The sequence below is a fragment of the Montipora foliosa genome, chromosome 10 (genome assembly GCF_036669935.1).
Source record: "Montipora foliosa isolate CH-2021 chromosome 10, ASM3666993v2, whole genome shotgun sequence".
Classification (NCBI taxonomy): Eukaryota; Metazoa; Cnidaria; class Anthozoa; order Scleractinia; family Acroporidae; genus Montipora; species Montipora foliosa.
The window spans coordinates 4,131,862-4,153,253 of NC_090878.1; the positions used below are offsets into that span (position 1 = coordinate 4,131,862).

Sequence of the window (21,392 nt, forward strand, 5' to 3'; positions counted from 1 at the left end):
AGCAGAGCTTAATCCAGAGGGGATCGTTAGAGGGGAGTTTCAACAGGTAAAACGTGACTCCTTTTTTCCCTGAAAGGAGCCACTTGATGGTTTTCAACATCAGGCACTCTCTGTTCGATGCATTAGCTCTTTGGTTTAGGTGAACATTAAAGCTAATGTAAAAAATATTAATTAAAGGATTATAAAGGCTTTTTGGGCCAAAAACATACCTCCAGCAAAGCTAGGACAAAATCGTCTAACTTGGTACAGTTTCACGCTGATTGGTCGGAACGCAAGTCGAAAAAGGACTTAAATCATTAGAAAAATACAACATAACTGAACGGAATTTAAGAGACGTTTTGTTCGTTTTTATTCACTATTCGTAACCTGTCCTTTTTTGATCCGAAAGAATATCTTATTTCATGCAGTGGTGTCTCATTAAACGGGATTCACGATTGGCTAAGAAAACAGTAGAAAGAACACTAAAACACTACAGCTGATTTTGCTGAAAACAAAGAAAATGGAGAATTGAAATATTCAGTAAGAGGCTCTCTAAGCTCAATAAACCTACCCAAATCATTCTCTAATGATGGCGAATTCTATCAAAGACATTGTACTTTCAGAGTAGTCAAGTGAAAGATGACTTAGGTAATGTCTCTATAATGGAACTGCGTAACTTCGTTAAATACGTGTGAACGTCATTACTTTACTCGAATACGATTTTGTGAGAGCTACGCCAGGCGGTATCTTTGACATTAGCCCCAAGTACACGATCTCGGGTGTCGTATCCTCGAAATGCTTCGCAAAGTTTTTTTTTTCCTGTTTCAAAATAATGAGGAAGTATGCCATGAGTTTGCCTTTACTGTGACGTTGGCTCGCACAAGGCTGTCATTGCTAAATTAAGCTTTTTTGAAAATCCTTTCAAATGGGTTTAGTCGTCCACCAAAGGCAATAATTATATTTTTATTAATGCCTTTGCTGCGTTTGGACTAAAAAGATGAGTTTCGAACTCTCCTTTCGGCCATTTCTCAAGATATTTGTTGGATGTTTGACACATCGCTTTGATCCTTTCTAGACATGCAGATTCGCAAAGATGTAAGGTATTCTAATAAGGTATTCGGCACAATTCGTGTCTTCTATGCTGATAGTTGTCGGGTTGTCTCAAAGAAAACTCAAAACTTTGTTGGCATTTCCGAGATTTGAAACATTTTCAGCTACTCTCTAAGACGATTTAAAATTAACTCTTTTTCCCGGAGAGAATCCCTTACGGTTGTGTGACAATCCTATGATGTACATTTTTTGAAGCCCACATAAAATGGTTATTGGACTCTTCAGTTTCGAAGTTTACAAAATTAGACAAGGTAGCTACAATTGTAGGTCTAATATTTTTAGTTGGTTTTAAAGCTTTAGTTGGATCCACACATTAAGTATAAGTGACATTCAGTTCTCCGACGTTTATCTTCAAGTTTAGGTAAACGTTTGAACGTCACACGAATGTACCTGCATTTGGAGTAAACAAACGATTCCAGAACGTTTAGAAAAATGCAAATAGGTGAGAATTCATCAGTCTTGAATTTTGCTTTCAAAGATCGACTTTTCCTTCGATTTCTTTAGTAAAGATATGAATTGACTTGATGACAACACTTTTTACTGCATATACCAAACTTCCTCGGTTGGCAAATCATTTTCTTGAAGACTAACAAATTGTACCCATGTTTGTATGAAATGAAAGAAAACTTGTACTCACCGGTTTAACGTGTCAGTCCTTTTCTTGGTTGTTCCAAGACGAAAACTGACTTGAAAAAACGACGACTTCTGTTATCTAGTTCCAGGTCTTCAATGCAATTAACTCACTTACGGTCACCGATTTTAGCCTTTCCGACCACTACAATTTACGTTTTTTCACACCAACAGTAGATTTAGGATCCAGCAGTCATCACTTTTTTCAAAAGAAAAAAGGAAAATTAAGACAACCCTGCCTTCTTTAACGAGTCAGGGCGAACGATACGCAAAAAATGTAATGAAGACAACGGCGAATTTTTCGTAACTCAATGCAAAACAGTAAATTTGAGGATACGGCTTTGAGACATATGCACCTGTTCTATGAAAACAAACATCATTAGATATATGTTCAAATTACGGGACGCAAAGTAAATAGATTCTACGTATTAGGCGTGAAAATGGTCTTTGGATATGCATATGATCTAGCTCCTCTGTCACCTTAAATATAATTGAACCAAAACGCCGGAAGATTGATTGAAAAGAGCTAGAAAGATTTTGTAGCAAAGTGTACACAAAAATCAGGGATCTGATATTTTTTTATTTGCGAAATCTGAATGCTAACGTCAATTTATTTCACCGTTTAGAAGAAACGGAGACCTAAATCATATCCGTAGAATAAATATTCCTTTTCTCTTTTTCCGTGCAACAATAGAGACCCATGGCCAGTTATGACGCAAGGTGGAAATATCAAGGAAATTGAATGCTCAAGTTTTGCAAACGTTTTGTGATTATTTCGGTTTCTACACAAATTTTTAAAAAAAGTCAAAATTGGCCGTTGTGCTCACATTATCGGTTTTCACAGAATTTGAAATTCGGGCGAGGGTCATTTGGAATTACACTAAACTTCAAAATGCTGCTTTATTTTTCTTTTATGTCGCGATTCCTGTTAACTTTGGTGTCAAGATCCCTGATTCATTAACCAAAACGTGGATGTTCAGTTAGTGGTCGTTATCTGGTTATCAATCAGCTGTACCCTTGCACTCAAGTCAGATTTCCAAGGAGTTGTTATTCATTGTAGTACAGTGCCTATCGTAGGCGTAAGATAGATGATTTGATAACGCGATAGTATGGTTTGCGTGATCGTGAGTAAGACGTGAATCACCTAAGTTTGGTATCTGATAAGTTTACAAGGTTAATTGACCACAGGAGAGAAAGATTCAACTTGGCCTTTCGTTATTCCGGTATGAGACTGCGAGTTTATGAGCGGTTTATTATTAATCAATATATAACAAATAGCTGTATCCCATGTTGGTGTTTATCTGCCGTTTATAAATAAAGGGGCAGTTCAAGGACGGCGCCTACTAATTCAAAGGTATTTTTGCGTGGTTTATAAATATGTGCAAAAAGCACATTTCAAAGATAATTAATCAACAATATCTGGAAAAAAGCTTTAAATACAAAACAATGTAGGGCTAAGTTTTGCTTTCTCCGCATAGTTTTAAATCGCGCAAAAATTTTCCTGCGTTAAGCCGCGGCTACACGAGCGATTTTTATCTCGTGCCGGTGATGCGATTTTTTCAGATTTTGTAGCCTGCGTAGCATGGCGGTTTTGCCGGGCGCACGAGCGGCGAAGCCGCGAAATTCGCGCGCGAAGCGCGCGAGAACGAGTGGCGAAGCCGCGATCTCCTCGCGGTTTTTCTGCCCTCGCCCGACTAAAACCGCCGTGCTACGCAGGCTACAGATTTTGTCGCGTCGCCTGTGCGCCAGGGTGGCTACACTTGTGACAAATTTTGGCGACAAATTGAAGGCCGCCCGAATCGCATACTTCAAGAGACCTGGGCACTATAAACAGACATTCCTACTTTAATTTCATTGGCTAAATATTCTTTAGCCGCGTCGCAAGCGCGGGCAAAAAGTTGCAGGGTGGCTACACGAGCAACTATCTCTGCGATTTTGTCGCGAAAGTTTCAACTCTGCCGACTTTTTTCTTGCGATTTTTTCAACTGTCGCGTCGCCAGTTCAAGGATGGATACACGTGTGATTTTCATCTCGCGCTGGCGACGCGCATCACCAGCGCGAGCAAAAAATCGCTCGTATAGCCGCGGCTTTAGTAAGCACCCCCCCCCCTCCCTCCCCACAATCTCGACCCCAGAGCTCTTCTCTTGAGGGAGAGAAGAGCTCTTGGCAACCCTGAAACAAAGTGTCTTCTCATTGGTTTCCGTAAAGAACAATCAAAAGCGTCTCTAATTGGTGCATTCATGTTAGCACGAGGAGTGAGCAGGCACCGTAAGGTTCAAATAGCCCATTTTTGGCTATAAGAACCATACAGCGCATGTTCTCCAACATAGAGTTTCCCAGAGCCTTGAGTCGATCCAAGGCTCTGGTGACGAGAATGGCACCCCCCGTATGAAACCCTAGTATGTCGAGATGCGCAGAACGTATGCGCAATAACAATAGTCAACTGTAGGCACCGTCCTTAAAACTTCCTAGCCTTCCTTTACGAACTAAGAGCACCCTTAGCGACACACCAGAAACCATATTGGTGCACTCAAGTTATTTTTGATTCTAATAGCATGAGTTGGATCTTGAAAAAAAAAACCGCGGCTAAGTTTTTCAAATTTAATAAACACAAAAGGACGCGGTGTAATCTATTGGATAGGAAGCTGGATTTTCTGGCATTGTTGAGATCCCGCTCAGATCACCTACTAGACAGAAGCATTTACGTAAAACGGTAAATGCCAAGCGGTAAGTTCAGTTTCTTGCTATAAAAGCCACGAAAACAACAAAAATGTGGCACTGGTAATAAAGTCAAACGTGTCGCTCACGTCCTTATCGCATTTTGACGATGTCTGTTTGTTTCACGTTTCAGTGTTTTCACCATTTCAGCAGTTTGCAGCCGTGTTTTGAAAGGCCCAACTTCAACCGACAGGCACTGCGTGCAGCGAAACAATTTTCATTCCCAAAAAAACCCCGCCAAAGCTGAAATTCATCCAATTAAATTGCTACGATAAGTAATGCGAATTTCCATAACAAAAACAAACGGTCGAAAAGCCAGTCGGTTGAAGGTGGGTCCTTAAGCTAAACAAAAAAGCAATTGTTGACGTAAGAGTGGAATCTTATTCGCTATGGCTTTGTTAAGTATGTAACATTTGATCATGCACGCTTCGCAATTTGGTTGATGTCATGTGATAACGCTACAACTTGGGAAAAAATGGAAAGGAAAGGAAGTTAATTAAGTGTCAATTCTTCTAGCGCTGTAACACTAATTGGAGACAATGTAAACTATTAATCAACAAATTAACGCAAATCAAATGAAATTTTGGTTTTTCCGATTTGGAAACAAATCGGATGCTCTGTATTGTGACTGCTTATTCAGTATTTTGCTCAAATCATTTTTAAACTGACAGGCGAACGTAATGTTTTATCTGCCCTTCTTTTTCGGTACTTTTCCAAAGAGAGACGCCTCTTTACGTGGTCTTTCGATCCAACCTTGGAAAGTGTCTTCTATATTTTTAACCCTTCAAAAGAAGAGAGTAAAAGATACACCTTTCCTATTCCCCTTGAATCAAAACCATCGCCCATTTAATCACACTCGCAATACGTACCCGGAATCTTTCATGACTTCTCTTTCCATATCTTGGTTATGACTCTCTCCCTCTGAGATGAATGATGATGATAATGATTATTATGATGATGATGACGATGACAGTGACGACGAAGACGACAATGATTATGATGATGATGATGATGACGATGATTACGACGACGAAGATGATTATGATTATACTTTTGACGATGACAATGGCTAGGACGATAGTGATGACGATAATGATGACGACGACGATGATTATGATGATACTGATGACGATGACAATGTCGACGACGAAAGTGATGATGATGATGATGACGACGACGATGATTATGGCGATAATGATGACGATGACAATGTCGACGACGAAAGTGATGATGATGATGATGATGACGACGACGACGAGGATGATTATGGCGATAATGATGACGATGACAATGTCGACGACGAAAGTGATGATGATGATGACGACGACGACGATGATTATGGCGATAATGATGACGATGACAATGTCGACGACGAAAGTGATGATGATGATGATGATGACGACGACGAGGATGATTATGGTGATACTGATGACGATGACAATGTCGACGACGAAAGTGATGATGATGATGATGATGATGACGACGACGATGATTATGGTGATAATGATGACGATGATGATAATGACAACGACGACGATGATTATGGCGACAACGATGATAATGATGATACTTTTGACGATGACAATGTCGACGACGATAGTGACGATGATGATGATGGTGATAATGATGACGACAACAACAATCATTATGATGATAATTATGACGATGACAATGGCTACGATGATAATGATAATGATGATGACGACGACGACGGCGATGATTATCATTACAACGTCACTTTATTTAACGTCGTAAGTTCCTTTAACTACGAGGCTGGTATGAATGGAAGCCGACGGTGTGCGTTTTACTCCACTCCTTTTGTCAGTGCTCCATTTTACGGGCATTTAAAGCTATAACGAAAAAAGTAAGGTTACACAAACACCAGGCCGGTGCGGCCAACACATCACATGTGGTAAACTGGATTGGGAACAGAACAGTTGTTCTCCCACGGCAAGCTTGTGGGAAGGTGGATCACCAAAAGTTAACAGGGTGAAATGGTCGTGCGTATGCGTGATGTGTTGGCCACACCGGGTTGGTGTTTGTGTCACCTTGCTTTTTGCATCGTATTTAAAGCTACAGCTACATGGATCAGAGGACAGTCGAAACAGGTGTTGAAGTCACCGAGGATCGAACTGTGGACCTTTTGCTTCGAAAGCCGCACACAAACTAACGGAGCTTCGCCTGCTCCTTTGACGAAATAACGACACTGATAATTATTTTATCTTATTGTATTTTATTAGCTTTGCCTATTTACAAATAAAATCATAAAAATCACAATTGTGATTGGTTTAAAAAACTCATATTTTCCACTAATTCACTTGCCAAGTTGTTATCGGACAGTTCAATAAGCCAATCACATTCAAAGGTGTCGTTTAAATCAACCAATCACAGCCTTGGTTTCAATCACCATAGAAAAAGTGTACAGACTCCTTTATTGGAGCTTTCTTTCTTTCTTTCTTTCAGAGCGACATTAAGCAATTTACGCCTCCTTTGTCAGTCTTTCAATGCAAATTTTCCCTTTCTTTTATAACGTGGCTCTTCTTTTTTTTGGAAATTATAATCTTAAGATTAATTGGTGAGAGGTCTTCGTATCGTCCAATTCGGTCTGTAATCATACTCGTGATAAACAAATCGGGACGACCGCGTAGTATGATTACAGATCGAATTGGACTCTACTCAGTCCTGTTACTATATAAATTAAGATGGTAAATATAAACAGAAACAACGAGCCTTAATTAATGGGGCATGGATGGCATAACAGCAATAGGACAATTACAGTGGTCCCAGCGTAGAGCTACATATGACAGTTAAAAGCAATAACGAAGACGGACAGACACATTACGCGACACGTTGCATGGCGGACAGATAATTTTCCAGGAACGTGGGTCCATTTATTTATGTTCTAAGGCGTCTACGTAGTACTTGTACATGATGAATTTGAATTGACTGATCTGAAGGGTGCGAGAAAGTTAAAGGTCATTTGCTAAGGTGTTCCAGATACTGATGGTTTTATTGAAAAAAGATCTCTGAAAAGTAACAGTATTACATTTCCTTGAAAAAAGTGAGTAACATTACGGTTGCTTTTAGATCTGGTAGTGCGAGTAACTAAGACTTTAGGAAGAACAGAAGAACCAACTTTAACTGTGCCAGTTACGACTTTGAAGAAGAAAATCATATCTAAAAACACATGCCAAGTTTCATAAGCCTGTCTTGAAATGTTTCGCAAATAAATGGAAGGTTCAGAATATACTTTTTAGCGCGCCTCGCGCTGGAGTCGCTCGAGCTTCCGAATCAAATCTTTAGACTGCAGAGACCAGACTTGCGTGCCATAGCCAAGGTGGGATCTTACCAGCGTAAGTTCGATATGCCGAGGGTCTGACCGTAGTGCTTTTGGCGAGTCTGTTGTTTCTCCTTACATATCCCAGGAGCCTTCTAGCCTAAGCACATTGCTCATCGACTTGCATGTTCCACGTGAGGTTATCCGCGATGTAAACACCAAGATCCTTTTCGGCCGAGACAACTTTAAGTGTGAGAGCCGGCTATTCACTACTTGCACAAATCCCATAATACACCTCTTTTACCCCTCAAAAATCTGCATAGGCATTGTTTTCGACTTCTCTTGGGACATTTTCATGTCCCAGGAGAAATTGCAAGCAATGGTTATGCAAGAGTTTGAGGTGTAGGTGTAGGTGTGAGGTGTATTATGGGATTGTGCAAGTAGTGAATATGATAGTCATAGTATTACCGTTTATTGAGCCTACTGTAGCAAAAGCTTAATAACGAAAATTTTCGATATTAATAACACGAAATGCCCTTTTCTTTAGTTCACAGTTTGAACTATGAAGAACTTAACATTGAAACCACAAGTTTGATTATAGTTAGGTACACATTCACTCTCAGTCTTTGTTTGTTTGTTTATTTGTCATTTTTGTTTACGTCAACCGTTAACAGCACCAGTGTTGATTTTCATTTTCTCGCCACTTCCCTTTACCATACGCTTCGGGCTTTTGCTTTTAAATTGAATAAATTTTCTGTGTCATTGATTGTTTTGTCAAAATTAAAAATATAAAAGTAACTTTTTAACACTCATACGTGTAAATGTACTAACAAAAATTTTAGACTGTAATTCAACCTAATTTATAAAATAATTAGGATAGTACGCGCACTCTCATTGGTCAATAGCTGTGTTTAGATGAGAGTATGTAAACACGGCTGTGACATATCGCGAATTTTGATTGGTTATGTATTGTCACACGGGCGTTTTGATTGGTTGGTAGGAAATATGAGCGTGTTTCAATCAAAACGTGAAAAGACCAGCATTTTCCTTTATTTGTTGAATTATCTTTGAGAAATATTTTATAAAATCAATAGAAAACTTTTTTCCTGTGTTTGCATAGCCTGATATAAACACTCGAGGGATTGGGAGAATTCGAGACAGTTATGCAAACCCGAGAAGGCGTATTGCTTAAGTATTATTAAGGAACGACGATGAAAAGATTCCACTGACTTTCAACTGACTTTTTAGCTGCTCTTAAGTCTTTTACCAATATCCAGGCGTTTTCATAGTGGCACTTTCAGGAAGCATATATCTGTACCTTAAGAGGACAAGTCTTCTACTTCTATCAAAAAATGCGAAAATAATACAAGAATCCACGAATAGGTTTTCGTGGATTTTGGTCTTACAAGTGGAATATCCTGGAATATGGCTTCAATTTGATAATAACATTTTTTGATACAAAGATTTGTAGCTAATACAATTTAGGTTGCGTTCGATTGACCCTATTCCGGAATAAGAATACGTGGAGAGATGATTTAAAACTGTATGTTTGGCGTTTTGAAGCAACAAGGATAATGAAGATGTGTTTAAAATAGCATTTTTGCCGGGTGTTTCACTCTTTTAATTAATGTGAATCTCCGTTAAAAACGAAAGATGTCTAAGTTCTATACCATGTATTCCTATTCCGGTATACGGTCAGTCGATAACGGTATGCCTTACTCCCACCCCCTCCCCTCCCCCATCCTCTCCCAAACTAGCGTGTGCCAAAAAAAAAGCCATAGAGCAAAGAAACAAGAAAACTCATAAATCTCCGAAACAGTCTAACAGTCTTCAGGCCAACGTTTCTAGGATGTGTTAAGATTTGTTTTCCAGTTTTTGCACTTCAGCTATTGACTGAAAAATTTAATTCCCTCGTGGAGTGCTCTAAGACTTGTTAGAATCTGTCTGAATTGCAAATTATATGCTAATTTTCTTTGCCCACGTTGAAGCGCTTACCCAAGAAAAAAAGTGCAATATGGCGCTCTGTGAAGCTCGTTTTCCAGCTTTGAAGTATTTACTATTGAGTCTTTACTGCATTAGTTTTTTGTTGACGTTCTATCTGCTGTTGAGAGAAAACGGAACGGTTAGAAGTTTACAAGACGTTGCTGGAGACACTGTACCCTGACATTGAAGGACAAAATGGCTGAACACAAACCTAGAATTTTTACAGGTATGTTTATCTTTAAATAATTTCCACTAATATCAATTTTAAAGGCGTTTAATGTTGCAAATGATGAAATTAAATTTACTGCGCGCTGATACAGAAGAAGTTTAAAAATTTTGAACATTACATTTAGGTAATTGGCTAAAATCCATGTAAATAAATGCCGTTGATCACAAATTGAGCGGGTCCCCAACTCTCCTTCGAATTCACGGAAATTACTCTTAAGTGAAACATAACTTCTAAACACTGTTTAACCACTGTTATCTTAGCAAACCTTAAATATCAGTAAATATTTGTTCTAAAAAGTTGTATCGATACGGATATTTATCTCAATATTAATAAATGTTTTTCCTTGCGACCTTCTCCCTAAGTTCATGAAGTGATTTCATCTCTCCAAAAATTGTTTCAAACTGTCATAAAGTTTATGATTAAAGATTCTAAGTACCGTAAATAGCTTTAATTTTATCGTATTCACCACAGTTTTTCTAATAAGTTATTTTTTATCTTTAGTCAGTGTACAATGGTGTCCTCAGACTGAGACGCTCGGAGCCTCCCCAGAAGGAACTCCGACTGAGGTAAGATTTGTTGACCTATTCCTGATAATTACCACTCCAAAAACACTTAGATCGTCTTTTTTCTGCCACCCGGATGACAGAAAATGGTCTTTGGATCAACAGTGATGGTAACAGAATTCCAAAATCGATTTGTATGAATCGAAGTGCCTTTATTCACCTAAATTTGTTCCTTCCTGGGACCACAAAGGCTATGTTTGTTAGAAATTGTTCAATGGCTGTACCCTGAAGGATCGGTTATTATCGTAAATTGGAAAATACATAAATATGAAAAGTTCTCAGACTATTTAACAATTAGACCCGTAGCCTTCGAGGGCGAAGGGTCTAATTGTTTTAGTATCACCCGACTAGTCGGACAGAAAAGGCAATAATAAAGTTAGCAAATGCAAGTTAAAGAAATATCTATTTGGGAATAAAACGGAAGAAAGCGTCACGCTTTTCGCTACTCGAGGACTTTTAATATAGTCCTCTAGTAGCGTAGCCAATCAAAATGCAGGATTTGCATTAGTCCACTACTTGGGTGATACTAATTGATAATAGATCGATGTTTTTCATTGGCAAAGGGTATGAAAAAGAGTATGAAAAATTTTCATTAAGGTCAGTAAACAGTTCTGATTAATGCAAAGTGCAAGTTTATAAGCTGTCATTTTGTCGCGGGGAAAATAACGATACCGGAGTCCAAAAAGAGAGGGATTTCTCCATGAAAAAAAGTTTCTTTACTCTCCAGTTTAAAACCTTGAAAGGGATTGGAAATATTGTACTCCTGGGTTAGATCGAAGTAGGCGAAGCCGCGGATAAATATTATGAATAACATTACTAAAACAAAATCGTTTTCTTGGTTTTGTTGATAACGATTCTGTTACTATTTTCCGATCAGGATGAAGCACTGGTGTATGATGCCACCTAGCAGAAACAGCCATAAGTCAAAACGGGATTTTGCCGAGTGCTGGAACATGTAGATGTAGATGGAGATGGACAAGAAAAGTGGGGAGTCAATATCAAGCAACGTACATGGGAAGTCAGTTATTACAGAAGCAAGTAAAGGTACAATAGCTCATTTAGCGGACGATCTTTTGAGAAAACTCGCTACTTTCAAACCAAATTTATGAATTTGGCCACATAAAAATTTGGCATATTTATGATTTTGGCATTTTGTTTTGTGAACAATATAAGAGAAATAGTAAAAGCTCACTTTATAGGAGTAGCTAAGTATTACCGTAGTAACCTATAGTAAGGCCTAATTTGTTAAAATAAAGAAAGAAACACAGCCAGTGTTAGAGCGGTTATAAATAAGCGCGCATTTTACTCAGGCGATTTTATACGGCTACTACGTATCGTCATCCATACAACCAATTCGGAGAGGGGGGGCGGGGGGAGGAGGTGGTGCTGTGGTAGTGCTTAGGTTGGCGTGAAATTCTTGCGAGTGCTAACTACAACTACAATAAATTTCAGTAGATTCATACATGGTGTGACATTTGGATTTTGGTATGGAGTCATGAATGGCAATCATGTACTCGTGGAACATGGAATTTCAGTCGTGCTGTCAAATTGTCAACGGTTCCTAAAGCCCCTGAAATCTCAGTAGAATCAAATGGCAGGTGTTGGTAGCGTTTAAGGGCGCATGGAAAAAGAGATTGGCAATAAAGCTAGGATTATGAAGACAAAACAGGCGAATTCATACATGGCGGAAAAGTAGATTTTGTCAAAGAAAAAGACAAAACATCTTGCTTTATCTTGGACGGTATGGAAAACTGGAATGGTGAAAAGAGACGTTTGGCCGATGAACAGTCGGAAAGGTTGAGGATCGTATTTTAAATTAGAAATGATGGTCGCACACTGTGTATTCGGGCGGGATATTTATGGTCGGGGCCCACTGTAGCTTGCACTCATCTTTCACCGAAGAAAACTGTTAGATGTAGGGTACCGTGAGCGTGCGCTTAAGGACTTATCGGCTGCAAAGGCGCAGACAAATGAGGCCTTTAAACTATAGATTAGTACGGTAATCTATAAATATTGTATGGGAGACGGACCATAGGAAGGTGTTACACGTGACGGCTGGAATGAAGCGAATCGGTCGCGCAAAGCGCAAGACTTGGGGAGAAACTGATGCATGCGAAGAGCGCTAGCTTTTTTACTGCTGCGCAGCCAGTAATAGCTGGAGATATTCTACCCCCTTATAACTTTCATATGGTCCGCCTCTTACTCGAAGTCGCCGAATTCAAGCAAAGAAGAAGAGGATGATCATCGCAGAAGCAAGCCAAGGTGAAATGAAACTTTCAATTAGGCCGGGATGACGTATCATTTTAACCAATGCCACGCAATGCGCGATTTCATACTGATTCCAAGTGGTGGAACCTCGTGTAAACAACCATTGACGGGCCATGAAATGGGACTTTTTTTTTTCAATGGGAGGGGTGCATAATTTTTAATTCCAAGTTTCTGATTGGCAAGAATTGGCAAACCATAATATCTCCAAGTAAAGCTATGATCCTCGCAGTTATGGACGCAATTTTAGCAATAGCGTAGAGAATCCTGGAAAATTCAGGACTTCAACGGGGTTTGAACCCGTGACCTCGCGATACAGGTGCGACTCTCTAACCAACTGAGAAGCTGGTCATTTGTGGGTTCTTATTTTCCCGTGAAAAATTTATCAATGAAAGAAATGGTATATGAAATGGGTCATATACTGAACTGTGGATATGAAATCAAGTAAAGCTATGATCCTCGCAGTTATGGACGCATTTTTTAAAAAAATTATTAGTTTTTTATTGATATGATCAAGACACAGCGAGTAGCCACTCTAAAGAAATTTCTAGAGGAGTATCCAAACCGTTGGAAAACGATCTTGAACAATTTGTTATCACTGATTGGTGGATGTTTGTCTTACATTTCGATTTCAATGCATAGAAAACATATAATTGACCTTAGGTTCCTCACAATAGGTGACTTAATATTTACCAACGGCTCTTTCTCAGTAGATTTTCTCGCATCTTTAACATTCCAAGAACAAAGATTTTTGCTTATGAGTATTGTTAATTCAATCCATTCAGAATGGATTTCCCCTGCTAAAGCCTGCACTAGTATATCATTACGCGCTCCCATTTTGAGTACTCCAACAGTCAGAACACACAGCGGCAATGTGCCGATCGCTGATATCTCGCCGAAGCAGATTTATCAACTTTTTCTTGAGAGAAAGCAGATTCTGCCCACTGCTAAACAAAAATTACAAGATAAATATTCAGATGTAATTGTTGATTGGGAAAGAGTTTACTCCTTAGCCTTTAGTGTCACATTGAAATCAAAACTTAGGGAATTTCAATACAAAATATTTAATTGTATTGTTTATACCAATGAAAAGCTATTTCGGTTAGGCTTAACCGACTCTCCATGTTGTACCTTTTGCCCGGCTAAGAAGACACAGAATCAATTGGGCATTTACTCTTTTCCTGCCAAGTATCTATGGAGTTTTGGCAACGGCTTTTGATCTGGTTAAGGGATAATGGAATTCACATTAGTGCATTAAAAGAGAGTGATTTGATATTTGGAAAATTTGATATTACGGATGATTTCACTCTGATCAATCACATTTTACTTTTGGGAAAATTTTATCGTTACTACAGTAGATGCCAAAAAACAGTTTTACCAAATCTGTCATGTTTTATAGCAAGGACTGATAAATTAGAACCCACAAATGACCAGCTCCTAACGTCAGTGGCTTCATAGTTTAGTTGGATAGAGCGTCGCACCGGTATCGCGAGGTCACGGGTTCGAACCCCTTTGAAGTCCTGAAAGTTTCAGGCTTCTCTACGCAGTTGCTAAAATTGCGTCCATAACTGCGAGGATCATAGCTTTACTTGATTTCATATCCGCCGTTCAGTGTATGACCCATTTCATATACCATTTCTTTCATTCATATCATCTCCATTGTATCAAGAGGGTTAAAGCTTTAGTTTAGGCGACACCAAGTTATGATTGGAAACAACTAGCGAAGTGAAAGGCAACAGTTGGTGAACCATCGTAAAACGGGTTTTACAAATTACAGGTAGCTACTACTGATATCCTAAGGGTTTTTTTCAAGACAGTTTCAGCATTTGTTTGCTGGAGGGTCAAAGTTTGATCGACGACATTGGCAAACTATGAGTATTCTGACGTATCAAATCATGAGCGGGGTTAGGTCTTGACAAATTATCGTTTGTAGCAGCAGGAGCAGGAGGAATGGAGTTAGTCCTACAATGCTTGCTAGTGACCCAAACAGGAAAAAAAAAGGAAGAAGGCATTGGAAGTTGATCTGTCGACAAAAAAAAGGCTAAAACAATGAAGGGAGAAGGGGTTGTTTGCGTGAGTTCCACCGTGTTTTTGACTTTACTCTAAGACGCAAAGTAGGCATGCGCGTTAGGATGCGGAACGCCTAAACATTACTGGTTAATATGGTACGTTATTAGTTTTCAAGATACATTGACAGTGCAACCTATAAGACATCTAACCTTCTCGAGAAGCGAACAAGAACAGTACCTTAATTTAGTCGAAGCCTTCAGATTATATCTAACACCGTTACATTGTTTGTTACACCGTTTGTTACCCCGCTTGTTCCACCGCTTGTTCCACCGCTTGTTCCACCGTTTATTAGACCCTTTGTCCCTCCGTTTGTCCCTCCGTTTGTCCCTCCGTTTGTCCCACCGTTTGTCAGACCGTTTATTACCCCGTTTATTATTCTTTGTCCTTCCGTTTGTAATAGCGTTTGTCACAGCGTTTGTCGCAGCGTTTATCACAGCATTTGTCACACCTTTTGTTCCACCGTTTGTTCCACCGTTTATTACCGTTTGTCACACCGTTTGTCACACCGTTTGTCACACCGTTTATTACACCGTTTATTACCCCGTTTATTACACCCTTAGTTACCCTTTATCCCTCCGTTTGTCACAGCGTTTGTCACAGCGTTTGTTCCTTCGTTTATTACACCGTTTGTTCCACCGTTTATTACACCGTTTATTACCTTTTGTCACAACGTTTGTCCCACCGTTTGTCCCACCGTTTGTTCCACCGTTTGTCACAGCGTTTATCACAGCGTTTGTCACACCGTTTATTACCGTTTGTCACACCGTTTATTACCCCGTTTATTACACGATTTATTACACCGTTTACTACTCCGTTTATTACACCGTTTATTACCCTTTGTCACAGCGTTTGTCCCTTCTTTTGTCACAGCGTTTGTCACAGCGTTTATTACACCGTTTATTACCCTTTGTCACAACGTTTGTCTCTCCGTTTGTCCCACTGTTTGTCACAGCGTTTGTCACAGCGTTTGTTCCACCGATTGTTCCACCGATTGTTCCACCGTTTATTACCCCGTTTATTACACCGTTTCGTACACCGTTTATTACCCTTTGTCACACCATTTGTCACAGCGTTTGTCACAGCGTTTGTCACAGCGTTTGTCACAACGTTTGTCACAGCGTTTGTTACAGCGTTTGTTCCACCGTTTATTCCACCGTTTGTTCCACCGTTTATTACGCCGTTTATTACACCGTTTATTACACCGTTTATTACCCTTTGTCACAGTGTTTGTTCCTCCGTTTGTCACAGCGTTTGTCCCTTAGTTTGTCCCTTCGTTTGTCCCTTCGTTTGTCCCTTCGTTTGTTCCACCGTTAATTACCCCGTTTATTACACGATTTATTTCACCGTTTATTACTCCATTTATAACACCGTTTATTACTTCGTTTATTACACCATTTATTACTCCGTTTATTACACCGTTTATTACCGTTTGTTAGAGCTTTTGTCCCTTCGTTTGTCACAGCATTTGTCCCTTCGTTTGTCACAGCGTTTGTCACGGCGTGTATTACACCGTTTATTACATCGTTTATTACCCTTTGTCACACCGTTTGTCCCTCAGTTTGTCCCACTGTTTGTCACAGCGTTTTTCACAGCGTTTCTCACAGCGTTTGTTCCACCGTTTGTTCCACCGTTTATTACTCCTTTTATTATTCCGTTTATTACACCGTTTATTACCCTTTGTCACAGCGTTTGTCCCACCGTTTGTCCCACCGTTTATTACCCCGTTTATTGCCCTTTGTCACAGCGTTTGTCCCTTCGTTTGTCCCTTCGTTTGTCCCTTTGTTTGTCACAGCGTTTGTTCCACCGTTTATTCCACCGTTTGTTCCACCGTTTATTACCCCGTTCATTACCCTTTGTCACAGCGTTTGTCCCTTCGTTTGTCCCTTCGTTTGTCACAGCGTGTGTCACAGTTTTTCTCACAGTGTTTGTCACAGCGTTTGTTCCATCGTTTGCTTTACCGTTTATTACCGTTTGTCACAGCGTTTGTCCCTCCGTTTGTTACAGTGTTTGTCCCTTCGTTTGTCACGGCGTTTGTCACAGCGTTTATCCCACCGTTTGTTCCACCGTTTGTTCCACCGTTTGTTCCACCGTTTATTACCCCGTTTATTACCCCTTTTTTTACCCCGTTTATTACCACGATTATTACCCCGTTTGTTCCTCCGTTTTTCACAGCGTTTGTCCCTTCGTTTGTCCCTTCGTTTGTCCCTTCGTTTGTCTCTTCGTTTGTCACAGCGTTTGTCACAGCGTTTGTCCTACCGTTTGTCCTACCGTTTGTTCCACCGTTTATTCCACCGTTTATTACCGTTCGTCACACCGTTCATTACACAGTTTACTATCCCGTTTATTACCTCATTTGTCACACCGTTTGTCCCTCCATTTCTCAACCGCTTGTCACACCGTTTATTACCGTTTGTCACACCGTTCATTACGCCTTTTGTTACCCCGTTATTATCCCGCTTATTACCCCGTTTATTACCTCATTTTTCACACCGTTTGTTCCTCGGTTTGTCCCACCGTTTGTCACAGCGTTTGTCACAGCGTTTGTCACAGCGTTTGTCTCACCGATCATTACCGTTTGTCACACCGTTTGTCCCACCGTTCATTACACAGTTTATTACCCCGTTTATTACCTCATTTGTCACACCGTTTGTCCCTCCATTTCTCAACCGCTTGTCACAGCGTTCATCACGCCTTTTATTACCCCTTTTATTACCTCATTTTTCACACCGTTTGTTCCTCGGTTTGTCCCACCGTTTGTCACAGCGTTTGCCACAGCGTTTGTCACAGCGTTTGTCTCACCGTTCATTACTGTTTGTCCCACCGTTTGTCCCACCGTTTGTCCCACCGTTCATTACACAGTTCATTACCCCGTTTATTACCCCGTTTATTACCTCATATGTCACACCGTTTGTCCCTCCATTTGTCACACCGCTTGTCACACCGTTTATTACCGTTTGTCACACCGTTCATTACACCTTTTATTACCCCGTTTATTACCCCGTTTATTACCTCATTTGTCACACCGTTTGTCCCACCGTTTGTCCCACCGTTTGTTCCACCGTTTGTTCCACCGTTTGTTCCACCGTTTGTCCCACCGTTTGTTCCACCGTTTGTTCCACCGTTTGTCCCACCGTTTGTCCCACCGTTTGTCCCACCGTTTGTTCCATCGTTTGTCCCACCGTTTGTTCCACCGTTTGTCCCACCGTTTGTTCCACCGTTTGCTCCACCGTTTGTTCCACCGTTTGTCCCACCGTTTGTCCCACCGTTTGTCCCACCGTTTGTCCCACCGTTTGTTCCACCGTTTATTCCACCGTTTGTCCCACCGTTTGTTTCACCGTTTATTCCACCGTTTGTCCCACCGTTTATTCCACCTTTTGTCCCACCGTTTATTCCACCGTTTGTCCCACCGTTTATTCCACCTTTTGTCCCACCGTTTGTCCCACCGTTCATTACACAGTTCATTACCCCGTTTATTACCCCGTTTATTACCTCATATGTCACACCGTTTGTCCCTCCATTTGTCACACCGCTTGTCACACCGCTTGTCACACCGTTTATTACCGTTTGTCACACCGTTCATTACACCTTTTATTACCCCGTTTATTACCTCATTTGTCACACCGTTTGTCCCACCGTGTGTCCCACCGTTTGTCCCACCGTTTGTCCCACCGTTTGTTCCACCGTTTGTCCCACCGTTTGTCCCACCGTTTGTCCCACCGTTTGTCCCACCGTTTGTTCCACCGTTTATTCCACCGTTTATTCCACCGTTTGTCCCACCGTTTGTCCCACCGTTTGTCCCACCGTTTGTCCCACCGTTTGTCCCACCGTTTGTCCCACCGTTTGTCCCACCGTTTATTCCACCGTTTGTCACACCGTTTGTCTCACCGTTTGTCCCACCGTTTGTCCCACCGTTTGTCCCACCGTTTGTTTCACCGTTTGTCCCACCGTTTGTTCCACCGTTTGTTCCACCGTTTGTTCCACCGTTTGTTCCACCGTTTGTCCCACCGTTTGTTCCACCGTTTGTCCCACCGTTTGTCCCACCGTTTGTCCCACCGTTTGTCCCACTGTTTGTTCCACCGTTTGTCCCACCGTTTGTTCCACCGTTTGCTCCACCGTTTGTCCCACCGTTTGTCCCACCGTTTGTCCCACCGTTTGTCCCACCGTTTGTCCCACCGTTTGTCCCACCGTTTATTCCACCGTTTATTCCACCGTTTGTCCCACCGTTTGTCCCACCGTTTATTCCACCGTTTGTCCCACCGTTTGTCCCACCGTTTGTCCCACGTTTATTCCACCGTTTGTCCCACCGTTTATTCCACCGTTTGTCACACCGTTTATTCCACCGTTTGTCCCACCGTTTATTCCACCGTTTGTCCCACCGTTTGTCCCACCGTTTGTCCCACCGTTTGTCCCACCGTTCATTACACAGTTCATTACCCCGTTTATTACCCCGTTTATTACCTCATATGTCACACCGTTTGTCCCTCCATTTGTCACACCGCTTGTCACACCGCTTGTCACACCGCTTGTCACACCGTTTATTACCGTTTGTGACACCGTTCATTACACCTTTTATTACCCCGTTTATTACCCCGTTTATTACCTCATTTGTCACACCGTTTGTCCCACCGTTTGTCCCACCGTTTGTTCCACCGTTTGTCCCACCGTTTGTCCCACCGTTTATTCCACCGTTTGTCCCACCGTTTGTCCCACCGTTTGTCCCACCGTTTGTCCCACCGTTTGTCCCACCGTTTGTCCCACCGTTTGTCCCACCGTTTATTCCACCGTTTGTCACACCGTTTGTCTCACCGTTTGTCCCACCGTTTGTCCCACCGTTTGTCCCACCGTTTGTCCCACCGTTTGTCCCACCGTTTGTTTCACCGTTTGTCCCACCGTTTGTTCCACCGTTTGTTCCACCGTTTGTTTCACCGTTTGTTTCACCGTGTGTCCCACTGTTTGTCCCACTGTTTGTCCCACCGTTTGTTTCACTGTTTGTCCCAGCGTTTGTCCCAGCGTTTGTTTCACCGTTTGTTCCACCGTTTGTTTCACCGTTTGTCCCACCGTTTGTTTCACCGTTTGTTCCACCGTTTGTTCCACCGTTTGTTCCACCGTTTGTTCCACCGTTTGTTTCACCGTTTGTTCCACCGTTTGTTTCACTGTTTGTCCCACCGTTTGTTTCACTGTTTGTCCCACCGTTTGTTTCACCGTTTGTTCCACCCTTTGTTCCACCGTTTGTTCCACCGTTTATTACCGTTTGTCCGACCGTTATTACCGTTTGTTACCGTTTGTTACCGTTTGTTATTGTTTGTCCCACCGTTTATTTCCCCGTTTATTTCCTCATTTGTCACCCCGTTTGTCCCACCGTTCATTACCTCATTTGTCACACCGTTTGTCACAGCGTTTATGACAGCGTTTATTACCATTTGTCACACCTTTTATTACCTCATTTGTTCCTCCGTTTGAACCTCTGTTTGTCCCACCGTTCATTACACCGTTTATTACCTCATTTGTCACACTGTTTATTACCCTTTGTCCTTCCTTCCTTCCTTCTGTCCTTCCCCCGGCTTCATATAACCCTCTTGTCTTCACCGTTTTTTTGCAAACGTTTGCGTCCAAGATTGAATAAATTGATTTCATTACTGTTAAGTCGCTTTTTTACCTTATGTGCGTAGGCTTAAGCTTGTTATATATGGGTTGCACTGTCAGTATCTGTTGCTTAGAATCAAATTTTGTTTCAAGTTTGTCGCTTGCATGGTTTTTGTTGTTTTTCAAGTGCGAGATGTCGGGTCCCTATATTGGAAGAGTTAGTGGAAGACCAAGGCAGAGTTGTCCGAAGCGGCCGGAAAGCGCCAATCCCGGGTGAAGTGCGACTCAGCACATATTATGGTATTTACCCGGTTTTAGCGCTGATCTTTCCTCGGAATCGAACAACTGGGCCAGATATTGTTCTGTCGGACTTCCGCTGACTTAACCAATTTGGCGATCGGGCAAGCGCTGGGAAAACAGTAACACCAGTTGCAGTGAGCTATTTTGTTAGTTACGGAAGATAAATTTCAACACAAGTGCCTATAAATGTGACTCTAATCTTTTGTCTCGGGATGTATTTGCTCGAGTCGTAGATCACGACGTTCTGATTACTTACTGAAGTTTGTCTTAATCAGGCCATGAGGTCGACAAATTACACTTTGTCATTTATGTCATATTGAAGTGCAATTCGTCTGTCTCATTGGATAGTAAAAGTAAACTGCAGTACGTTGTCCAAATACCTCGATCAACAACTCTATCGAATACATCATGAGACGGACGATGCGAAATTACGTTTTATTTTATAAACACCAATGAAATACCAAGTGAGCTTTCGCGCGAAAATCGCGCCTTTCATTGGTGTTTATATAATAAATGGAATATTACATGGCCATTTGGAGATACGAAATTACTCTTCTCGTGTTGAAAAATATTTCACTCGTGAATATTTCGTACCTCCAAGCGGCCATGTAATATTCTATTTGTGTTGAAAGCTATCTCCCATTTCCCTTCTGTAACAAAATTTATTTTGAGCCTGCTTCAACTA

General features: G+C 41.1%; 4 protein-coding genes across 4 annotated transcripts in view; 1 reads left to right on the forward strand and 3 right to left on the reverse strand.

Annotated features, from left to right (window-relative positions):
- The window catches only part of LOC137973455 (adenosine receptor A3-like), a 9,127-nt gene extending 7,069 nt beyond the window's left edge, over positions 1-2,058 (reverse strand). Inside the window, exon 1 of the mRNA XM_068820278.1 lies at positions 1,727-2,058. The gene's annotated coding sequence lies outside the window, so the exon portion shown is untranslated. The remainder of the gene's footprint in view (positions 1-1,726) is intronic.
- A 2,657-nt stretch (positions 2,059-4,715) lies between these two features.
- On the forward strand, positions 4,716-6,293 carry LOC137974230 (serine-aspartate repeat-containing protein F-like). The gene is made up of 2 exons (XM_068821103.1): positions 4,716-4,766; positions 5,511-6,293. Exons 1-2 carry the CDS (start codon positions 4,716-4,718, stop codon positions 6,291-6,293), a joined length of 834 nt encoding a protein of 277 aa, XP_068677204.1.
- A 7,631-nt stretch (positions 6,294-13,924) lies between these two features.
- Positions 13,925-18,286, reverse strand: LOC137974232 (uncharacterized). Its single transcript, XM_068821105.1, has 4 exons — positions 17,776-18,286; positions 16,169-16,295; positions 15,871-16,037; positions 13,925-13,974 (listed from the first exon to the last, which is right to left on the reverse strand). The coding sequence occupies exons 1-4, from the start codon at positions 18,284-18,286 to the stop codon at positions 13,925-13,927; spliced, it is 855 nt and encodes a 284-aa protein (XP_068677206.1).
- Positions 18,287-18,314: 28 nt separating this feature from the next.
- LOC137974233 (uncharacterized) lies at positions 18,315-20,244 on the reverse strand. The gene is made up of 3 exons (XM_068821106.1): positions 20,194-20,244; positions 19,367-20,039; positions 18,315-19,282 (listed from the first exon to the last, which is right to left on the reverse strand). Exons 1-3 carry the CDS (start codon positions 20,242-20,244, stop codon positions 18,315-18,317), a joined length of 1,692 nt encoding a protein of 563 aa, XP_068677207.1.
- Between the last annotated feature and the right edge of the window lie 1,148 nt (positions 20,245-21,392).